Source organism: Macaca nemestrina, chromosome 13, assembly GCF_043159975.1.
Source record: "Macaca nemestrina isolate mMacNem1 chromosome 13, mMacNem.hap1, whole genome shotgun sequence".
Taxonomy (NCBI): domain Eukaryota; kingdom Metazoa; phylum Chordata; class Mammalia; order Primates; family Cercopithecidae; genus Macaca; species Macaca nemestrina.
Window position 1 is genome coordinate 3,514,475 of NC_092137.1, and position 23,687 is coordinate 3,538,161.

At 46.8% G+C, this 23,687-nt stretch overlaps 1 protein-coding gene across 2 annotated transcripts in view; it reads left to right on the plus strand.

Moving 5' to 3' along the window:
* The window catches only part of LOC105497574 (trafficking protein particle complex subunit 12), a 102,769-nt gene that overhangs the window by 5,230 nt on the left and 73,852 nt on the right, over positions 1-23,687 (plus strand). For both annotated transcript variants that reach the window (XM_011768756.3, XM_024797895.2), the window contains exons 2-3: positions 1,160-2,225; positions 14,865-14,981. In XM_011768756.3, the coding sequence (XP_011767058.3) occupies positions 1,160-2,225; positions 14,865-14,981 (1,183 nt within the window). The remainder of the gene's footprint in view (positions 1-1,159; positions 2,226-14,864; positions 14,982-23,687) is intronic.

Consider the following 23,687-nt stretch of genomic DNA (forward strand, 5'->3'; position numbering starts at 1 on the left):
AGTGTCCTCATCTGTGAAACGAAGACAGTGCTAGCAGCTATCTCGGAGTGGTGTTCTGAGAATCACATAGGCATATGTGTATACAGCCAGGGGCATAGTATGTGCCGATAAATGTTAGCTAGTTGTGTTGCCAGCTTCAGCCATCAGTGCTTAGTGAGCGTGCTGTTGTTTTCTTACTGTGTAAGTTTTTCATGTCATTCTCACTGTCTCAGATTTCCAGAGTTAGGCAGATAATATGAGCTGGGGCAGGGGGGCGGACAGCATGGGGAAGAGTGAAGAGACTATTATAAATTGAAGAGTCTTGGGAGAGGTTCATGGAAGAGGAGGGACTTAGCTGAGTCTCAGAATAAAATAGTGTTTATATGGCTGGAACCTCACACCTATTGGAATGGCTACTATGAAATAAAATAAAAACAAAATAACAAGTGTTGGCAAGGATGTGAATTGGAACGCTTGTCCGCTGTTGGTGGGAATGACAAATGGTTCAGCCACTATGAAAAACAGATTTTTGGTGCCTCAAAAAAAATTAAAAATAGAATTACCATATAATCCAGCAGTTATTTCTAGGTATATACCCAAAGTGATTGAAAGCAGGGTCTCAGAGAGATATTTGCACACCCACGTTCATTGCAGGAGTATCCACAATAGCTAAAAGATGGGAGCAACCCACATGTTCATCAACAGATAGCTGGATAAACCAAATGTAGTGTACGCATACCCTAGGTATTTTCCATCCATAAAAAGGAAGGCAAACAGACCAAACTGTAGTGTAAATAGCCCTTGAGGACTTCATGCTAAGTGAAATCAGCCAGTGAGAAGAAGACGATTATCAGGTGATTCTACTTACTTTATAGTGGGATGGTGGATGTTCTGGGCAGGGGGAGATGGGTATACGGGGGAATGTTTGATGGGGATAGGATATTAGTTTTGCAACATGAAAAGTGTTCTGGAGATTGGTTGCACAGAAATGTAGATGCACTTAACACTGCTGAACTTAAAGTGGTAAATTTTATGTGTATTTTACCATAATCAAAAGCACATGGATAAGAAGCTGGAGAAATGGAAGTCTGAGTCATTTGAGTCTATAAGCAATAGGCATTTTTCGGTTAAGGTAAACGAAGATCACACTGAGGGGCCTTCTTTCTGTCTTTGCTTTCAGGGGCATGGAGGACGCTGGCGGCGGCGAGGAGACCCCGGCCCCGGAGGCCCCGCACCCCCCTCAGCTCGCGCCTCCGGAGGAGCAGGGCTTGCTGTTCCACGAGGAAACCATCGATCTCGGCGGAGATGAGTTTGGATCCGAAGAGAACGAGACCGCGTCGGAAGGCTCGAGTCCTCTCGCGGACAAGCTGAACGAGCACATGATGGAGAGCGTCCTCATCTCCGACTCGCCCAACAACAGCGAGGGCGACGCGGGCGACCTGGGCCGAGCGCGGGAAGAAGCTGAGCCCGGAGGGGAAGGCGACCCCGGCCCGGAGCCCGCGAGCACCCCGAGTCCCACTGGCGAGGTCCGCGGCGACTGTGCGCCCGAGGACGCCCCCGAGGACGCGGCCCCCAGGAGCGGAGGGGCCCCGAGGCAGGATGCGGCCAGCGAGGCCCCCGGCAGCGAAGCCGCGCGCCCGGAGCAGGAGCCTCCCGCTGCGGAGCCGGTCCCGGTGTGCACCATCTTCAGCCAGCGCGCGCCCCCGGCCCCCCGGGACGGCTTCGAGCCGCAGATGGTGAAGTCGCCCAGCTTCGGAGGCGCCAGCGAGGCCCCGGCCAGGACGCCGCCCCAGGCGGTGCAGCCCAGCCCCAGCCTCAGCACGTTCTTCGGAGACGCGGCCGCCAGCCACTCCTTGGCCTCGGACTTCTTCGACTCCTTCACGACCTCCGCCTTCGTTTCCGTCAGCAACCCCGGCGCGGGCTCCCCGGCTCCCGCCAGCCCGCCTCCCGTGTCTGTGCCCGGGACCGAGGGGCGCCCCGAACCCGCGGCCATGCGAGGACCCCAGGCCGCTGCGCCCCCGGCGTCGCCAGAGCCCTTCGCGCACATCCAGGCAGTGTTTGCGGGGAGTGACGACCCCTTCGCCACCGCCCTGAGCATGAGCGAGATGGACCGGAGGAACGACGCCTGGCTCCCCGGCGAGGCCACGCGTGGAGTCCTGCGGGCCGTGGCCGCCCAGCAGCGCGGCGCCGTGTTCGTGGACAAGGAGAACCTTACCATGCCGGGCCTCAGGTTCGACAACATCCAGGTGAGCCCGGGTCTCCCGCCTCCGCAGGGCGCGCCTCCCCTCTGCCTCTGAGACACGCGTGGTGCCCCTCAAAGGACGGGGAAAGCCTTGTTTTCAGTAGTTCCTAACATCCGATTGGGAGCGGCTGTGTTCCTCTGTGCCTGGGTAATTAGGCTCTGTTGGTTGCCCCAACAGAATGTATTTGACGGACTGCTACTCAGAGATGCAGAAATAAATACCAGCAAGGCAGACCGTTCTATGGTAGTTCTCTCAGTTAGTTCTCCATGTCCTGTAATCCATCTGACTTTTGAACTCCGGTAAATGATAAATCCATTTCTTTCTTTAAAATAGGGAAAAATACATTCCTGTAACATTTAACGTGCCTGATGTAGAATTTTTATAGGTTGAATAAGAAAAATATGCGTGACCCAAAAAGTAACAAATCACATAAATATGTAAATGTTAAGCTAAATAGTAATATAAAAATATTCGATCTCACTGCTAATGAAAGACAACGCAGGATTTTTTTCGGTGCCGCTTTGCCAGCCGGAGACCTCCGCGGTCGGCAATGCCCCTACCCAGGCCTCTTGGCCCAGGTTCGCCCACTAGGCCTGCCGGGCCGCCCTGGCTTGCGCTTTGGCATATCCCGTGGCCTCGGTGACTGTGCTCTCAGCCCTCAGCAGGTGGGTTGTGCGAGCAACCGAGTGCAGGGGTCCTGGGGCTTCTCCAACCGCCAGCACAGGAGTAGGCTCCACGCGGGGCTTGTAGCTGGACCAGGCATATGACAAGTGACTCCCACAGTGGACTCGCGCCTCCAGGCGAGGGGAACACCGTGGCGCCCAAACAGCGACGCCCGCGACCCCGAAGCCCCAGAAGGGATGTTGGAGCGTGCGCACGGCTCTTTTCGACCCGCGTCGATCCCGTTGAGTGGGGCAGCCGAAGGGAGTGGGGGATGGAGGGTTACAGGGTTACTGCTGTCTTGGTACCTGCATTCCGCGGAGTCCTGAGTTCCTGGCCTGCCTCCAAGAGAACGAGATTACGCTGACAACCAGAGTGTGAGGAGGGCGGACAAGAGATTTATTGAGCACAAAACAGCTCTCAGCCCAGAGGGGAGGCGAGAGTGGTCCCCCACCGGAAGTCAGGTGGTCTCTCTCCTGATGTGGCTGACTCAGGGGCTTTTTTGGGCTCAGAATGGAGGGGTGCATGCTGATTGTGAGCATGCAAAAAAGAAGGCTAAAATGAAGTCACCACTCAAAGGTGGGAACGATAGTGGAAAAAACCAACTGGGGAAGGGTAGGTATATGTAAAATAGGTGAAGAGGGGTAATCAGTCAGATAAAAGTGCGCCACATGGGACGAGAGGGTCTCAGTCCCTTTCATGGGTTTATCCGGGACTTGCAGCCAGGCTTTAAACTCTGGAGCTCGACAGTCAGGTTTCACCGGGGACGTCCTGTCTGCCTAGAATTTGTCTGCCTGAGATTTGTCTGCCTCCTGCTGCCATCACACTCAGTCATTTCCATTTCCATCTATCAATCATGATTTACTGTTTGTTGAAGTGTGGGAAAATAGTCTCTCTAAGGCAGCCCAGATGAGACCAAAATCAGTACAAACATATTTAAGTAAATTTTAAAATGCACATCAACATGTGCATTTCCTTTGACCCAGAAATTCCACTCTTAGGAATGTATTGTGAGGAGATAATCATACTTGTATACATATACCAGCTGTTGAGATGTCTATCAGGGTGGTTTATATTTGCGAAGAATCTGAAATAATCTAAAAGCCCATTATTAGGAGACTTGAATACATATGACTCACCTCATCTTTACAATGGAATATTGATGTAAGTTTTTAAAATGAAGAAGGGATGAACAGGCGGAACATAGAGGATTTTAAGGCAATGAAACTATTCTGTGTGATACTTTAATGCTGCGTACGTGTTGTTATTTATTTTACCAAGCCCATGGAATGTACCACACCAAAAGTCTACCCTCATGTAAGCTGTGGACTTCGGGTGACAATGATGTGTCCGTGTCCGTGTAGATTCATCAGTTGCAGTAAGTGGACCACTCTGGCGAGGTGTGTTGCTAATGGGCAAGACTGTGTGTTGGGGGGGACAGGCAGTATATGGAAGATCTCTATACCCTGCTTAATTTTGCAGCAAACCTAAAAGTGCTCTGAATAATAAAATCTTCCTCTGATCATTGGTGAGTAATAATATAAGTTGTAAAATCTATTTTTAAAAAACATATAAAACAGAATACTTAATGAGGTTCATCTCATACTGTTAAATTTGAAAATCAGGACAGACGATAACATGTAGCATGCATAGTATGATAAAATTTTTTATAAATATATGTATACATATGTATCAGATTAAATCATATGCATGTCAGTTTTAGTTTATTGCAACCAAATTGTGGGACAGGATTAGTAGTTTCCATATGGCACTGTACATGGCGGGGCTCCCCACCTCCCAGCTTACTGGCCTCGGGTCCTGTGCGCGTCTGTTTTCCTGAACTGAAAGAAGGACCTACAGCCCTCTTTAGTGCAGCCACTTACCCACTCCTGAACACAGGCGGGTAAGCCAATAAGCCAGTTGTATGACTGTGACTATTTTTATTGAATTGATAGATGGCTGAGACCTAGGAGTGATGAATTCTCTAGGAAAAGAAAAGTGACATGCTAGAGAAATGAAGCCAATTAATTTTTTCAGATAACTGAAGTGTAAGCCTATAGACATCCATATTTTGGGTATTTTACATGGCAGTCTTTCCGGAATATTCATTGACTAATTTACTAATATTCATTTACTGTATTTATTGTGTGCTTACTCTTGACCAGGCATTGGTCTAGGCATCCTTCTCTACCCTCTTAGGCAGAATATACTGAGCATAATTTAACCTTTGCAGGATCTTTTTAATGAATACCAATTCCGGACTTTGATGTCAGGGGTATTTGGATTGTAGGATTAGATTTATTTGTCGCTGAATCCTTACCTGTTCTCCCACTCCCTGGTCTTGTCTCTGTACCCTGTACCCCCAAGATGGCTTTCGTGTTCTTCTCCATGTTTCTTCCCTTCTCTCTCTCGTTTGTCCTCTCTGCTGTGAAATTCCTTTAACATCTGTGGGTCTGGCCTTTAGCACTGTCTTTCAAACCCTCTGATGCTCGCCGTTTCCTTCTCCCTCTGACTGTAACTCAGAGGAAATCTGAAGGCTGCCACAGGAAAGACTTAACCTATTGCTTCCGAACTGGGTGCTGGAGTCCAAGGGTCTTAGGTACATTTGGAAATGGGCAGAGGTGTTTCACTTTGGTTGACAAAAGGGCTGGGGTGAGCATATGACATTTTGTGAGTAGGGCTAAGAGTACTGAATACCTTGCAGCAAGCTTGAAGCTTTCAAGGAATGGAAAGCACCTGTTCCTTAAAAAAGCTGAAAGGTCTCTGATTCAGTCCAGTTTCTCCTTTTATGATGAGGAAACAGATCCGAATGACTTGTGCGTTCACCAGCAAGCCTGCCATGTCCCAGACATCCTCTCTCCTCGTGACACAAAGGAGGGCGTGGTGCCCATCCGCCAGCCCAGACCAGGACAGATGGCCTAGACAAGGGAAGGCAGACCTGCAAATGGATAATTTCAGTGCACTGTGGCTCAGTAGAGGTCCAGGCAGATTCCCATGGGCGTGTTCACCCTAGGTAATGCAGCCAGTACACTGCAGAGCCAGTGCCAGAACACGGGTCCTGTTTGCCTTAGTTCTGGCCTCTTTGTCTTATGTTGTAGTTCTCTCTACCATAGAAAATGACTAATTATATTTCTCTCAGAAAGATTTCTGTTTAAATCAAAGAACTAGAAACAGCGCTAATTATCAGGGAAATGCAAATCAAAACCACAATGAGATATCATGGCTCTTAACCAAAAACTCTGGAGACAGCAAGAGTTGGTGAGGGTGTGGGGAAAGGGACCCCTGTACACTGTTGGTTGGAATGTGAATTAATACAGCCATTATGGAAAACATTATGGAGGTGCCCTAAAAAGTTAAAAATAGAGCTGCCATATGATCTAACAGTCCCCCATTCTGGGTATGTATCCAAAGGAATTGAAATCAGGATCTCAGAGAGATGCCTGCGCTCTATGTTCACTGCAGAATTCTTCACAGTAGCCCAGATAGGGAATCAACCTAAGCGCCCATCGACAGGTGAGAGGACAGAGAATGTGGTATATAGTGGCTTGCGCCCATAATCCCAACTTCTCAGGAGGCTGAGGCAGGAGGATCACTTGAGCCATAGTGTTCAAAGCTGCAATGAGCTGTGATTGCACCACTGCACTCCAGCGTGGATAACAGAGTAAGACCTGTCTCTTAAAAAATAAAGAAAATATACACAATGAAATTCTATTTAGTCCTTAAAAAACAAGGGGAAACCTTGCCATTTGTGACTCTATGCATGCACCTGGTGGACATTAGGTTAAGTGAAATAAGCCGGACACAAGATGATGAATACCACATGATCTCATTTACATGTGGAATCTACAAAAGTCGGACTCATAGAAGCTGGGGCCTGGGAGTGTGAGGGGCATGGGGAGATGTTACTCAAAGGGTACAGAGCTTCATTTATGCAAGAGGAAGGAGTGCTGGGGATGGAATGTACATTTAGCATGGTGACTGTAGTTAGTAATACTGCAGTGTTTACTTGAAATTTGATGAGAGCAGATTTCAAGTGTCCGCTCACCACCCTCACACATGTACACACACACAGTAACTATGGGTAGTGACGGTTGTGTTAATTATTTGGATTTGGAATTCAGTACACAACGTCTCCTTATAACAAATGATCATGTTGTATACCTTGAATATATATAATTTGTATTTGTCAACTAAATATTCTAAAATTTAAAAATAAAATGCCTTTTCTATTTACCCACATTAAAAAAAAAAAAGAAGAAGAACTGGAAGTCAAATGGCTTCATTTTAGTGTTCTATAAAGAATGAGTAGCTAAGTCTCCTCCAGGGTCCCAGAAGTTGCCTGATACGTAGACATATCCCTGATCAGTATGTGAACTTAGAAAGAGTCTTGAATTGGAAGAATTGGTTTCAAATTGTTGCTTTGCCAATAACCTGTGTAACGTAAGGGAATTCATTGAACATCTGTGGCTCTATTTTCTTCTCTGTAAAATGAAAGGTTTTGGTAAGTCTGTCAGTCAGGCTGTAGGCTCAGCTGCATTAACAAAGCAAGGCAAAGGTACGGTGGCTGGAATGGGATCCCTGTTTATTTCAGGGTGGTGGAACACTTTGGAGATATGAACTAGCCCTGTGGATTGGCTCCACCTTCCTCAACCAAGTCCAGGAAGCGTTTTCCCATTGCTGTCTTCCAGCTATCTGGAAGAGGGAAAGGCTGGAGAGCTCTGCAGTATTCCTTTTACGATGCGTCATCTGGAAGACAATGTGTCCACTCACATCCCACTGCCTAGGATTTAGTCACTTGGCCACACCAAGCTGCAAGAAAGGCTGAAAATAGTCTTTAGGTAAGGGGTCATGTTCCCAGGCAAAACCGAAGTTCTGTTACTAGAAGAAGGGGAGGGCCAGGCTCGGTGGCTCACACCTGTAATCCCAGCACTTTGGGAGGCCGAAGCGGGCGGATCACGAGGTCAGGAGATCGAGACCATCCTGGTTAGCATGGTGAAACCCCATCTCTAGTAAAAATACAAAAAATAGCCAGGCGTGGTGGTGCACGTGCAGTCCCAGCTACTTGGGAGGCTAAGGCAGGAGAATCACTTGAACCCAGGAAGCAGAGGTGGCAGTGAGCTGAGATCACACCATTGCATTCCAGCCTGGGCAACTTTGCATTCCAGCCACTCTGACACTTTGTCTAAAGTTAAAAAAAAAAAGAAGAAGAAGGGGGAGATCAAAGATTGGTGGATGATGGCTGAGAGTCTCCTCCAGTGAGTCCTTCCAGCACCAAAAATCTTGAATCTAGAATCCATAATTACTGCCAGCCTTGAGCCTTTGCTGTTAACTAAATTCCCACTGCTGCATATATAAGAATTATCCAGGTTGTAAGTACGTTCAAAACCCATTTTCTAGTAAATTATGTTATAATTCGTAGGTGAGTTTTTAGAATAAAGCACAAAGGGCTCTCTAGGTGGAACTTATTATAGAGAGAGAATGTTGTATATTCTGTCTCTCACACACACACTCACACATACTCTCTCCTGGTGTTAGTAATTTAGCAAATGAGAATGTTGGGAAAGCATATTTGAGCACAGTCGTTTGTGTGGATATATTTTCGTTTCTCTTGGGTAAAAACTTACTAGCATACTTTCTGGGGTTTATGATAAGTGTGCATTTCGTTCTATAAGAAATAGAACAGTTTCCAAAGTGGGCACACTATTTCACATTTCCATCAGCAGCCCATGAGAGTTCCAATTCTTTTATATCCATGGTATCATCAACTTTTTTCGATTTTTGCATTTCTCTGATGACTGAGGTTAAACAGGCTACTTGATAGGTAGGATCTGACCTATTAATCCTTTGATATATAGGCTATTTGTATATCTTTATAAAGTATCTCTTCAGATGTTTTCTCCATCCTTCAGACTGTGGATATTTGTCTTATTGTTACTGTGTTTTAAGAGTTCTGTAAATATCCTAGTTGGAAATGAGCTATCATACACCATAGATGTGTTTCAAATTTTTTTTTTACTATTCTGTGCCTTGTTTTTGCATTTTCTTAGGTATCTTTTGAAGGGCAGAAATTTTAATTTTGGGTGCAGGTGTACTAGCTACAGATTCTTGCAGCTTTTATTGATTTCAAAATTATTACATCTTTTTTTTTTTTTTTTTTTTCGAGGCAGAATCTTGCTCTGTCTCCCAGGCTGGAGTACAGTTTTGCAATCACAACTCACTGTAACCTCCTCCTCCCGGGTTTAAGTGATTCTCATGCCTCAGCCTCCAAAGTAGCTGGGACTACAGGCATGCACCACCACACCCAGCTAATTTTTCTTTTTTTTTTTTTTTTTTGAGACATAGTCTCACTCTGTCATTTAGGCTGGAGTGCAGTGACACAATCTCGGCTCACTCCAACCTCCGCCTCCCAGGCTCAAGCAATTCCCCTGCCTCAGCCTCCTGAGTAGCTGGGATTATAGACATGCACCACCACACCCAGCTAATTTTTGTAATTTTAGTAGACAGGGGTTTCGCCATGTTGGTCAGGCTGGTCTCAAACTCCTGATGTCAAGTGATCCGCTCACCTCAGCTTCCCAAAGTGCTGGAATGACAGGAGTTGAGCCACTGTGCCTGGCCAGTTCTTGTATTTTTAGTAGAGACAGGGCCTCACCATGTTGGCCAGGCTGGTCTTGAACTCATGGCCTCAAGTGATCTGCCTGCCTTGGCCTCCCAAAGTGCTAGGATTACAGGCATGAGCCACCATGCTCAGCCTCATCTTCATTATTAAAGCTTATTTTTGCTGAATATACAACATGTTTACAGTATGTAGAATTCTAGGTTAGCAGGTTTTTTTTTCTTTTTAGAGCTTGTAAGATGCCATCCCACTGTCTTTTGACTTGCATAGTTTCTGATGAGAAGTCTGTAGTGATTCTTATCCTTGCTCTTCTGTGCCTAATTGCATATTTTTCCTCTAGGTGCTTTTACGATTTTATCCCTGGTTTTTCAGCAGTTTGGTTCTGACGTACCTTCACGTGGGATTTATGTTTCTCCTGCTCGGCATTCGTTGACCATCTTGGATCTGAGAGTTTATCATTTTTGTCAATTTGGGGAAATTTTTGGTCATTATTTCTTCAGGTATTTTTTGTGTTTTTTCTCTTTCCTACTTCTGGAACCTCCCAAGTATACATATTGCTTAATATTGCCACAGAAGTTACTGAGGATCTGTTTTTGTTATTGTTTTTATTTTCCAGTCTTTTTCTCTTTGTGGTTAAGTTTAGAATTTCTATTGCTCTCCTTAAGTTCACTCATCTTTTCTTCTGACTTTTTAGTTTGCAGCTAATCCTATTGACTTTTCCGTGTTTTTTATCTCTGGAATTTTTATGTGGTTCTTCTTTGTATCATTTTTCTTTTCTTATCATTTTCAAGCTTTACTTTAAGGTCTTGAGAACATTTATAAGAGACACCTTAAAGTTCTTTTCTGAGCTGGGTGTGGTGGTGTGTGCCTGTAGTCACAGCCACTCAGGAGGCTGAGGCAGGAGAATCACTGGAGCCCAGAAGTTTGAGGCCAGCCTGGGCAACATAGGCCTCTTTAAAAAAAAAAAAAAAGAAAGAAAAGAAAAAAAAAGTTCTTATTTGAAAGTTCCATTATCTATGTAATATCTGGATCTATTTTTATATACTTTTAGTTACGGGACACATGTTTTACATGTCTAGTAATTTTTTATTAGAAAGTGTGGATTTCAGGTTGTATGTCTGGCTTTTTCATCTTCCTTTGAAAAGACTTGTCCTTTATTCTGACAAGCAAGTAACTTATTTACAGGTTTAGTTTCAAGTTTGTTTTTAGGCTTTTTAGAATGACTTTAGAGTAGTAGCTTCTCCTTTTGGGTGACCTTTCTGAAGTCTATACTGAATGCCCCTTCTGTTCAGTGACAGCACTCCACCGTGGCAGACCCACACTCAGCACCCTTCAGCCCTGTGTGAGCTCTGGGCTTGCCAACTCACAGCGCCCCGTCCATGGCAGACCCACACTCAGCACCCTTCAGCCCTGTGTGAGCTCTGGGCTTGCCAGCTCACAGCGCCCCGTCCTTTCCAGTCTTCAGAGCTGCACCATCTGCACATATAGCTGAGTGATCAGCAGTAAACTCAAGGGCTCCCACACAAACCCTTTCTCTGCTTAGCTCCTTCCTTTCTAGGTCTCTGGATATAAGAATTATCCAGTTCGTAATTAGGTTCCAAAACCATTTTCTAGTATATTATGTTATAAATTGTAGCTGGGTTTTTAGAGTAAACCACAAAGGATTATGTAGCTGGAACTTATATAGAGATAATGTTGTATATTCTTTCTCACACATATACTGTCACACTTTCCCTCCATTGTTGCTAGTAATTTAGCAAAATAAGAATGTTGGGAAAGCATATTTGAGTACAGTCTCAACCTCCTTGACATCCGAAGCCCTGCTTGGGATTCTCCTGCAGTGTGGTCCAAAAAGTGCCATTGGGTTCAAGAGTTCAAGTCATGTTTTCCTTCTCTCGGGTCACAGTCCTTTGCTGTGTGTGAAAACAGTTGTTAGATTTCCTCTGAGCAATATTGCAGTTGTTCACATCAAGACAGTCCAGTCCCAGTTACCCTGAAATGGATAGAAGAAAATTACTGCTGCTTTTTATTCGTTCATCAGTTGGTGGACATTTGGGCTGTTTCTACCTTTTGGCTATTGTCAGTAATGCTACTGTGAACATTCACACACATGTGTTTGTGTCTGTGTGTTCTCAGCTATCTGGGATGTATAGCTTGGGATGGACTTGCTGGTTCTACGGTAACTCTGTTCAACATTCTGAGGCCCCGCCAGACTGTTTCTAGAATGGCTATTCCATGTTGAATCCCCACTGATGATGTGTCGTGTGAGGGTTCCAGTTTCTCCACATCCTTGAGTTTGGGTTTGGATTTTGTTTTAATTGTTGTGGTTTTTGGTTCAGGTGGTCTCATTTTTCCCCGGTGTAAGCAAACACTGGAGCCAGAGGATAGACCCTCCGAGGATAAACAGGCACCTTTCTGCACTGGCGATGTGGCGGAAAACTCAGCGAGTTCCGTGCCAGGTGCAGGGCCTGCTGCCTTTCAGCAACACTACCCCATGAGCATTTGTGTCTTTAGGCTTCCCAGGCAGTAAGGCCCGTAAGCTTTCAGGCCGCTGCTCTGGCTTCTGTTTTGTCTTTCACCATGAAAATCAAGAAGAGACAACTGAGACTATTCCCCCATTGCAGGAAAGACAGCCAGGCCCCTAAGCGCCTGTCAGCTGTGAGAACAGCCACTTGCTCCTCCATAAATGCACCTGACCAGGAGAATGGGATGGTGAGATCACGATGAGTCCCAGATTGTGATATGTTCGTATATCTCCTTCGTGTTCCCTGGACCTTGCCCTGGATAAAGTAGACCCTCGCTGAACGGTTTGCCATTGGTTCTAGCTGGACTCCATCCAGGTGCAGCAGCACAGCTCTCTAGAAGGCCCTGCGGGAAGCTCCCTCCCCTCCGCCCAGTAACCACTGGAGGAGATGCAGCGCCAGCGTCTCCACCTCCCTGTGCCGTTAGCCACACAGCAAGGGCGAGGTTTGTCTTAAGACGCTTGTCACATCCTTGGCCCTCCGTTGATGGGATATTTGATAGTCATGCATATGCTAATATCTCAGGAACTTGCTGTGGTAACTAAAATATTAACTAACAGAGAATTCTAAAGGTGAGATTTTTGCAGCATGGTCTCACTGAGAATGTTGCGGGGATGGAGGAGTTGTCCCTGCCCCTCCGTCCCTGGCATTGCGATTTGATTTTGCTCTTCACCCAGCTCGCTGCCCTCTGGCTGAGATGCTCTTTGTCTGAGAAGAGTTGCGTTTTTGCAGAGCTTTCTGGAGCGCTGGGTCTGAACTCTTTTATTTTGCCCTGTAATTATTGCTGCTAGATCAGTTAGCTGATTTTGTGGATCTGGTATATGAAGTACTTCACCTTACACTCTGAAAGCAGAAATTATACAACGGCTGCCCCTAGGTCTTTGCCTCAATGTGAGAAAACGTGAGGTCGGCCTCGAGCACCAGGTTTAGCACCAGGGAAAAGACAGGTCTATGACGCGGAGCCGCCCGGCCTCTCCTGCCGCAGACTGTTGATCTCTCCCGGGAGAGAGGGAGGCAGCAGAGGGGAGAAGCAATGTCAGCAGCTTTTCTGATTCTCTTGCTCTCATGCTCTAGATATTGTTCTTCTTTTAAGTGTCACCATTTTGAAAGATAGCGAAAGATTGAAATAACCTTGCTTCTTAGGAGAAACAACTTCTATGGTTTTCTTTTCCCCCCGCAAAAAGAGGGTAGGAGAACAATAGGAAGAGATCTGAGCCAGTGGTGAAGTCCAGGCGGGGGGCACGCAGGCGTCTGTGCACCCTCAGTCACTGTGTGCTCCCGGTGGCCTGCCTGCAGCATGAGCATCAGCTTCCCTGCGGCTGGGAGGCAGCTTTGTGCTGGGATGGAGAGGTCTTGGCTTTCTCCACCCCCCATCTTGGGGTTGTCCTAGTTTGAGTCTTTCTTCTGTTCACCCGAGAGACTGCAGGGCCTTTGTGCCGTGTCCCTGTCAGCAGCTGCTGCGGGCCAGATGCCCAGAGCACATGTCAGGGAAGGTCCAGCCAGTTCCCGGCTGCTTGCTGTCTCCGGGCATTTCAGGGACCTCAGAGCCACTGCTTCCTCCTCCCAGGCTGCTCACTGTCTCTGGCATTTCAGGGACCTCAGTGCTGCTGCCCTTTCCCCCTGGACTGCTCTGTCCCCCCGGCTGCCCCTGCCTCAGGTGTTTCAGGGACCTCAATGCTGCTGCCCCTTCCCAGGTGCCTTTCCTCAGTCAGCAGCACCCCCAGAAGGGAGAGAGATGGTCCAGGGCTGTGTCCTGGTCCCCGCTGTGTGTGAGAGGCTTCTCCTGCTGCCCATGGAGAGCATTGCGTCCTGTGAGCAGCCTTTACTTACCCTGGACTCTCCCTCAGCCTGCGGTGCAGCCACCGAAACAGCACTGAGGCCCGCGGACTGGAACAGTTTTCTCTGCACCGTTGGGATGACTAGTTTGTCCCCATGCAACAGACTTGGTAACTTCACGCCCTTCCCCGGGGCCCCCAAACCGTGCTGACTCCTGAGGCTCATGAAGGCCAGCTCGCCCAGCATCTGGGCTTGACACCAGCTATGAGATCGCTCCCTGCTCAGTGCAGGTCATTGGCACATCTCTTCTGTCCCCAGGCCACACAAAAGCACCGGTTCCCTCCCCTTGCCTTTCTGTGTCTTCCCTTTAAAGTAAGTGGCATGCTTCAGATTCCACTTTCAGTGTTCTTCAGCACCATCGAAAGATCAGTATAATCAGAGGAGTTGGGTCAGGAGGTAGAAACAGTCCCGTGCAGAGGCAACTGGATTCTTCCCTGGCTTGCAGCATGAAGTGAGCCCACCAGCTCCTGGAGCAGCGCTTGGCTCAGCGAGGCTATCGAGGACCTGCTGTGAAAGGGGGTCTCAGTTTTCGGGGCCTTGATGGAATTTGGGAAGACTATTCAGGCCTGCCTGCACCAGCGCAAGTCTGGCCACTGTGTGGTGCAGCCCCTGGTCCCCAGCAGTGTCACCTTCGTTCTCCTGGGCCTCCTTAGGCCCCTCACCTGAGGCCCCTCTGCTGGCTTGGCTTTGCCTCTCACTGCAAGCCTGGTGGTAGGTGGCAGGATTTACCATTTCCTCTTTAGAATAAAGAACATGCTTTCCAATCAGTGGTGAATAAAGATATAATTTTAAAAATAAAAAGAATAAGGAGCAATTCTAAAATTATGCATTTTATTAACAATTGTGGTAATTTAGCTTCTGGTTAATTGAAGTTTTACGATACTATAACCGTTACTTTTACCTCCATAAGCCACTGGAGAAAAAAGAAATTTTGTTTAGTTATGGGTTCTGGTTAGCTGAGTTTAACTGACATTTTATTGTCTTGACATATTTTTCTTCTCTTCTTCCCAGGGGGATGCAGTTAAAGACTTGATGCTTCGCTTTCTGGGTGAAAAAGCTGCAGCAAAGAGACAAGTCCTAAATGCCGACTCAGTGGAACAATCTTTTGTTGGATTGAAACAGTTAATCGTAAGTGACAATGTGTTTGATTTCAGTGTTGTGATAAGTCCTGCCTGCCTTCATAATATTTTCTCTAGAAATTAATTATTTTGAATATTATTCATAGCTTTTGCACATAAGTAGAATTTTGTTGGAGTAGATGCCAGTCCTGTGCACCAAAAAGCATCATATTAATACATGGATACTTCTAAGCCTAATTAGTTAAAAAGCCATTGTTGGAAATGATCAGATTACTCAAAGCAGCATATACTTTGATCGAGTATGCTTCATCATGTATAATAGAGATAAATGATTTGTGTTCGTTTTTAAAATATATTGCATTTTCTGCATTTTGTATAGAAAATTTATTGAATGGGTGAATTTCTGAACATTTTTAAGTTTTGTCATGAATTCTATAAGGTTTTTAAAATTCATGGCTGGGCGCAGTGGCTCACGCCTGTAATCCCAGCACTCTGGGAGGCCGAGGTGGGCACATCATGAGGTCAGGAGTTCAAGGCCAGCCTGGCCAACATGGTGAAAGCCCGTCTCTATTAAAAATACAAAAATTAGCTGGGCATGGTGGTGCGTTCCTGTAATCCCAGCTACTCAGGAGGCTGAGGCAGGAGAATTGCTTGAACTGGGACCCGGGAGGCGGAGGTTGCAGTGAGCCGAAATCACGCCACTGCAACTCCAGCTTGGGCTACAGAGCGAGACTCCATCTTAAAAAAATAAAAAATAAATCATTAATACTGGATCACTGATCCATTGCTGTACAGGTTGATTTGATTCCAGTGAATTTATAATCTTAAAGGCAGCTGGAATCGTGTTGGATAGCTTTTCTAGATGAAGGAGAAGATATTGGAAGTTTGTCGTATATGTTTCCCTCAGGAATCCTAAGGCAGCCATCGGGTGAGTACTCTGAAATGAGAGCCCCGGCTCACGCCGAATCTCAGCTCCCCAGTGCCGTCTCCTTAGGGGGCTGTGGAATTGCTCTTCTTGCTCATCCAGACGGTTGCCTAGAGTGAACTTAGCAAAGCCATGCTCCCATGCCTGCATGTAGTCAGATTTTAGGAACTAGAATTTGCTTAAAATAGGTGAAATCTGGTTGGGTGCGGTGGCTCACGCCTGTAATCTCAACACTCTGGGAGGGCGAGGTGGGTGGATTACCTGAGGTCAGGAGTTCAAGACCAGCCTGGCCATGGTGAAACCCCATCTCTACTAAATGTACGAAATGCACTGTCTTGAAGGGGTTTGGAGAGTGAGGTCCTTGATTTTGGGAATAAGTCCCACCGGCTGTCTGAAACTCGTGTTCACCGTGACTGTTGAATTTCAGCAGCACATGGTCCGGACTCACTCTTGATTTAGGTGAACAATCTGGAGGACATATATTCACCTGTCATCCTTCAAAAAAGAGAATGGAATTTCCTGATTTACTTATTTTTCTAATAGTTCCCCATCTTGTTTTTCTCAATTGTTACTAATTCTTCTGCACCAAGCTTCAGATTTCACCTTTTTTTTTTGAGACAGTTTTTTGCTCTTGTTACCCAGGCTGGAGTGCAATTGTACAATCTCGGCTCACTGCAACCTCTGCCTCCCAGGTTCAAGCGATTCTCCTGCCTCGGCCTCCCACATAGCAGGGATTACAGGCGTGCACCACCACACCCAGCTAATTTTTTGTATTTTTAGTAGAGATGAGGTTTCACCATGGCCAGGCTGGTCTTGAACTCCTGACCTCAGGCGACCCACCCGCCTTGCCCTCCCAGAGCGCTGGGATTACAGGCGTAAGCCACCGCACGGGACCAGATTTCACCTATTTTAAGCAAATTTTAGTTCCTAAAGACATAATAGTTGAGAAGTTTAGAAATTTCTTGAGGATTAAACTTTACCGCCCATTGAAATGACAGGTGAAGGTTAGCCTATGAACTAAAACAGAAAACTTCAAAATGAAAATGTTTGAGGTTTATTTTGGAGCAGGACGTGGCTCAGTCCCCGCTCAGAAGCGACTGTCTTGTGTGTGAAAACGGTGATATGTAAATCACTTTACTGCACAAAGACTACAGTGAAATTCAGAAGAAAATAATTCCAGTATCCTTTTGTGTTCCATCACCTCTGCCTCTGTATTTGAAAGTGAGGTAGACGGCCGGGCGCGGTGGCTCACGCCTGTAATCCCAGCACTTTGGGAGGCGGAAGCGGGCGGATCACGAGGTCAGGAGATCGAGACCATCCTGGCTAACACCGTGAAACCCCGTCTCTACTAAAAATACAAAAAACTAGCCGGGCACGGTGGCGGGCGCCTGTAGTCCCAGCTACTCGGGAGGCTGAGGCAGGAGAATGGCGTGAACCCGGGAGGCGGAGCTTGCAGTGAGCTGAGATCCGGCCACTGCACTCCAGCCTGGGCGACAGAGCGAGACTCCGTCTCAAAAAAAAAAAAAGAAAGTGAGGTATAGCCTGTCCGCATTCTGCCAGAAATGACTGATGTTCGTGAGCCCGAAATCCTGAGGCAGAACCACAGGAGAGGAGTGATTTCTTGATCTTCAGCAATAGCCTTTAGCAAAGTAACAAAATTTTTTCCTTAATTGACTAGTTCTCTTGAATTCAGACACATCCTTATTATGTGTGGTTTTGTGACTTCTGTGCCACTTGAGAAGCTTTCCTGGGTTCAGTATGGGTTGGGGGCTGCCAGCTACACTGACCAGGCCACCTGGAACCCCTTCGCGTGGGGCCCGGCTCCCGGCTCTGATCCCCTTCGCGTGGGGCCCGGCTCCCGGCTCTGATCCCCTTCGCGTGGGGCCCGGCTCCCGGCTCTGATCCCCTTCGCGTGGGGCCCGGCTCCCGGCTCTGATCCCCTTCGCGTGGGGCCCGGCTCCCGGCTCTGATCCCCTTCGCGTGGGGCCCGGCTCCCGGCTCTGATCCCCTTCGCGTGGGGCCCGGCTCCCGGCTCTGATCCCCTTCGCGTGGGGCCCGGCTCCCGGCTCTGATCCCCTTCGCGTGGGGCCCGGCTCCCGGCTCTGATCCCCTTCGCGTGGGGCCCGGCTCCCGGCTCTGATCCCCTTCGCGTGCGGCCCGGCTCCCGGTGGTGACCCCCTTCGCGTGGGGCCCGGCTCCCGGCTCTGATCCGCTTCGCGTGGGGCCCGGCTCCCGGCTCTGATCCGCTTCGCGTGGGGCCCCGCTCCCGGCGGAGATGACCCAGATTGCGGTTGTGTGAGGGCCTGTCCGAAGCACAGGCGGGGGCTGCACTCCGCTGTGGTGTCGCACAGGGACATCGTGCCCTAGGTTCCTGGATTTTCTAGTCCCTCTCTTTTGATTTTAAACTTCTCTTTGACTTTCTGCTTTCCAGTGTTCTATTGTCAGCAGATCTCTTGCTTCCTAAGAGAGCCTAAAGGAAAAAAAACTAGAGTCCTCCCCATTTTACTCAAGTTAGTTTCTTATATTCTTCTCAGTCTTGATTGTTAACTTCCTTTGATCCCTGATCTTTTCCCCAAATAAAAAAACCTTTTTTGGAGTCTTGCCCAAAAAGCCTGTTTTTGAAAAAGTACCGAACCTTGGCAAAGCAGCCTCAGTTACTTGGATTTTATCCTGACTTCATTATATGCATGAACTGGAGGTGACATGTCATCAGTGTCAATAACAAATGCTGTAACTTGTAGGGGGAGACAGAGCCAACCTACAAAAATGAAAAATCTGTAATAAACACCGTGACAGTCAGGAAGCGTCTGTCTTGTTCACCAGTGCATCTGAGGACCCAGCATGGTCGGGCACCGAATGGTACACAGCGTCTTCGTGAATAAATAAAGGGATGAGGGAATGATAGTAAGAGGACCCCCCGTCGGTAAGCTACTCTTTTGATAAAGAAGTAGCACCAGAATGTTGGGTTTAAAGAAATAGAGAAGGAGCTCATAGAGCAGGGGGCGGTTCCAGGTAAGGGGGCGCAAAGAGTGAGGAGGCGAAACCACAAGATGAGTCTGGGAAAGATGGAACGTTTCTTCCTCTGCAATGACAGAAAAGGAAAGGAAGGATTTGATAGGAATGCAAATCGAATCTAACACATTTTCAAACTGTGATTCTGAGAACCCTTGGGTTCCAGGTAGGTGCCTTGGGGTGACTGGGCATGGCCTGCGGAGGTGACTTGCTAGGGCCAGTGTCACGCAGAGCATTTCAGCGGGATCTATTTTATACATAAGTCTCTCTTGAGATGTCTTTTTTTGGGGGGTGGGGGAAAAGGTGGATGAATTTTACTATTTAAAAATTTGAAAAACTTAACATAGTCCAAAATGCTCACTTTGTAGATTAAAACACTAAGATCTGCAAAGGTTTAGAGGTTGGCCCCAAACAAATGTCCTCGCTTCTGTTGCCAGTACCGTCCCTGCTGCCTGGTGTCCCTTACGTGCCAGTACCGTCCCTGCTGCCCGGTGTCCCTTACGTGGTCCGCGCAGCCCAGCGGAAAAAACAGTTGCTGGTGGTGGTTTTGCTCGTTGACTGCTTCCCACCAAATGACTCAGTATTTCTGAACCGTCGGATCTATGCGCTGTGGGAACTGTGCTTTGCAATACAGCTTCTAGGACTGGGTTGTATCCAGGGGTAGGATTTGCCCATGAGAAGACCTTATATCTGATGGGATTGAAACAAACAAGTTCTCAATTGTGTTTCTTCGTGTATTCATTGAGCAAACACTTATTAAGCCTCTTATCTTTCAAGCAGTAACAAAGTTTGCTAAGTTAGGGCTCTTGCTCCGTGAAGTTCTGCCTTAACCATTTATGGCGTTTACTCAGACTTAGAAGTCCTTCTCTGTTATTATTTTTCATTTACTTGTTGCTGACTTGAAGCTCATACACTATTTTTGAAAGAAGTATATATTCCAGATTCACAAATGTAACTCTTACGATTCTCCATCGGTGTCTTCAGACACAGACCCAATTCAGCTGCACTCCTAGCCCACAGCAGTGAAGTTTCCCTTTTCTCTCCCCATCACCTGCATCCACTTCCCGCAGAGAAGCTGCTTGTACCACATCTTGAATACCAGTTCCCACAGCCCTGCTTCTCTAACTGGTGGGAATCCTGAGAGCTCCAGCATGAATCCCTCAGGCCTCGTTTGCCCCAGAGCAAAGTTCCCAGGGGTTCCCCCACTTGCAGAGACTGAAGGACGCTTCCAGACTCAGAAACCAAACCTTCCCCAGAGACGCTTCACTCTCCTCCTTCCTCTGCACCACGCTCCCCAGGCTGTGGAACTGTCACTCACCTGGTCGCCCAGCATACTCACAGAAGTCTGTACTCGTTAACTTGGAGTAAGTGCAAAAACCCAGGCAGAGACCCTCTCCTAAAATAGCAGCGGGAAATGATCTCAGGTATAGGTGTTTGGTCTCCGAATGCTTCTGGTAGCCTGTGAACCACTGGAAACTGCGCTCCCCAAATTGCCTTTCTTCCCAACATCTTTTACCACATTTACAGAAGCGTGTCCTCAAAAAGGTAAACAAGCATCCCTTGCTTAGGGGGTTAGCAGACTTTTCAGACATCACACTAAGTTTAAATGTGAGTAAACGTCAGTCAAATGCTTCATTGAGTTTCTTTTACCAAAGTGATTCTGTAATTATTTCTATGATTGGAAAGCTTTGGAAAGGAGGGAGATGGAGATACTCTTTTTTAAAGGGGAAAAAACAGCTAATTTCTAAGTTTCTGTATCCTCTATAATTTGCTAATGCAGTTACGGATCTCCAGGGTGGCCGTTTCCCTGGCGCATGCTCTGTTCCCGAGGGTGTGGGCGTGGCCCCTCGGTTTGGCCGTGGAGAAGCTGCTGTGATGTGTCCTCTTGAGGCAGGGACTGAACTGGCAGCACGACGGGGCTTTATAATAATGGGTTTAAAAATCACACAAAGCCATGGATGTTCATTGAGATGGATTTTTTCTACAGGCTATTTTTTACCCTCTTTGATTGTTCCTGTTATTAATAAATATATACAGTGGTTTGATGTGTGTCATACATTGGAAATACTTGAGACCATCAGAAATTTTATTAACAGGCCTAACAAGGGAGCTTATGTAAGGTGAAAAATGTATTCATGAAAGGATCTTTACCTTGCCCTGGTATTTTCGTTCTAGTGTGTCCTAAAATAATTCCTGTTGTCTTTAAGGCAGCGAGGAAAGGGTTTCTGAATTATTTTCCTAAGTTATGGCAGAGTTTCCTAAGATTGTAGTTGACAGGGAAATGGATGTCACAGCCTGGGAGGAGGACGTGTTACTCACTTTAATGGTATCGTGTAATATTCCCTTTGAGTCTTAGATAGAGAAAAGTTATGTACATGCTCTTAGTTACTTGAGTGATTTTTATTAGACTGTTCTTCTCATCATTTGGAAGTTGTGTGATGCCTGTGTTCAGTTTTTCAAATAGACCCTGTATCATACTCCTAGAAAAAAAAGTAAAAGTAATTTTTATCTAAAATCTTTATCTCATATCAAACTAACTTCATTATTAGAATTTTACATGTCATGTACAGTAATTATGAGATTTTCATAAGATTTCTTTCACAAAGTTAAAAGTTTTATGTGGTATACTTTAGATTCTGATTTTTAAAATAATTTATTTGCTGCATATTTCTGGCATCTATCATTGAAAATGGAGGTGGGCCACCAGGAAGGGGAATAAGGTAGAAAATAATAAGATAAAAATAGCATAAAGCACACTAAGAAAATAAGCAATTATAATTTCAAATAGCAGGCAGCATGCAATCATAAGAACTGGCTCTGGCTCTCACAGTAGCCAAAGTCACATTCCACCTTGGAAGGAAGAGTGCACGGCATTAGAGCACGATGCTATCCTGGTTCCTCCTGGCCAGTCGTCCCCTCTCCAGCATTTGTCCATTAACCAAGAGCCCTGGCTCTGCTGGTTCCACATCACCTCTTGGACAAGTCTGAAGATCAGCAGGCTGAGGCTGTGCTCTGCTGAGGCTGTAAAAATAAACCTCCAAACACGTGTGCTTGACATGTGTGGCCAAGGAAATGTCTACCACGCCTCCAGTTGGAGGCTTTTACCAGGAGAAACACTAAAGAAGAGGGAAACCGACAAGCCTGTCACACTGGCAGCACCAAGTGGTAAGGGTAGGCAGGACACATTGCTGATGGGAACGTGAATTGCCTTGCAGAGCAATTTAACAATAGCTAATAAGGCTGGGCGCGGTGGCTCACACCTGTAATCCCAGCATTTTGGGAGGCTGAGGCAGGTGGATCGTTTGAGCCCAGGAGTTCAAGACCAGCCTGGGCAGCATGGCAAAACCCCGCCTCTACTAAAAGTACAAAAATTAGCCAGGTGTGGTAGCACATGCCTGTAGTCTCAGCTACTTGTAGGGCTGAGGCAGGAGGATCCCCTGAGCCTTGGAAGGTCGAGGGTGCCGTAAGCCATGATCGAGCCACTGCACTCCTGCCTGGGTGACAGAGTAAAACCCTGTCTCAAAAAAAAAAATTAAAAAAAAAAAAAGTTGATAAAGTACATGCTTTGTATAACCTTTGACTCAACAATCCCACTTTCAATTATATACTTTAGAAAAACTTGTACATGTGTGTAAAAAGACATTCAAGAATGTTTGCTGCAGTATTACTTGTATTACTTAGCCAAACATTTTATTAATAACCTTAATATTCAATATTCAAAAGAAGAGAATTATGTTCTATGTAATCAATTAAATGCTTTGGAGCAGTTGAAATAAATCATCATGTGGAACTAGAGCCATATTCATCAGTATGGATAAATTTCAGAAGCAATGTTGAGCAACAAAAGTAAATTACAAAAGGCCACCTACTATGTACAAGCTTCTGTTAATTTTTGAAAACAGGTCAGTAATTCCTTAGCCCCGTCTGCGAAACCCAGAAACCTCTGAAAACCACAAATGATGTTGGGCCACACAACGTGACCTGACCAGACTCAGTCGGTGCCGCCCTAGATCCCGCACGTGCACCTGTTCCCACACCAGACTCACTTGGTGCCACCCTGGATCCTGCACGTGCACTGGTTCCCACACCAGACTCACTTGGTGCCACCCTGGATCCTGCACGTGCACTGGTTCCCACACCAGACTCACTCGGTGCCACCCTGGATCCCGCACGTGCACTGGTTCCCATACACGCCACCTTTCCTGCCCTGCGTGGCCCGCTGCAGCACAGAGCTCTGTGCACCGTGGCTCCTGACCCCTGCCCGGCCGGGGGCAGTCTCCTGGCGACTGTGATCCTCTTCCTGAGGCCGCCACAGCTGTCCTGCAGCCCAGTCCCCTCTGGCGCCACACCCTGGGCACATCACTGTCCCTTGCTCACAACTTTGCAAAAAAGTTCCTTCCTAAGACTCTCTTCAGAAACTCGTGACCATGCAGTAGCCATCATGTCCTGCCAGGCCCCCGACAAAGGATATGATAGCAAAGCCTCACCACAGTGAGGAGAGCCAGTTATGGTCTCAGTTGATCTCCTTGGTGTGAACAAAAATATTCCTGTGCCTAGAAATGTTTTTGAAATGCAAAGTAAACTTGAACTATAGCCAAATATTTTATATTCTCTTATCAGAAAAAATCGCCATTTGGGAAAGTATAAATTATAAATGGTAAATAGCATGTGTTTTCTTCTCTTTTTTTCCTTTAATGTTTTTCTAAATGATTATACAAAGAAAATCATCTGGCTGGGCACAGTGGCTCATGCCTGTAATCCCAACACTTTTGGGAGGCTAAGGCAGGAGAATCAGTTGAGTCTAGGAGTTCAAGATCA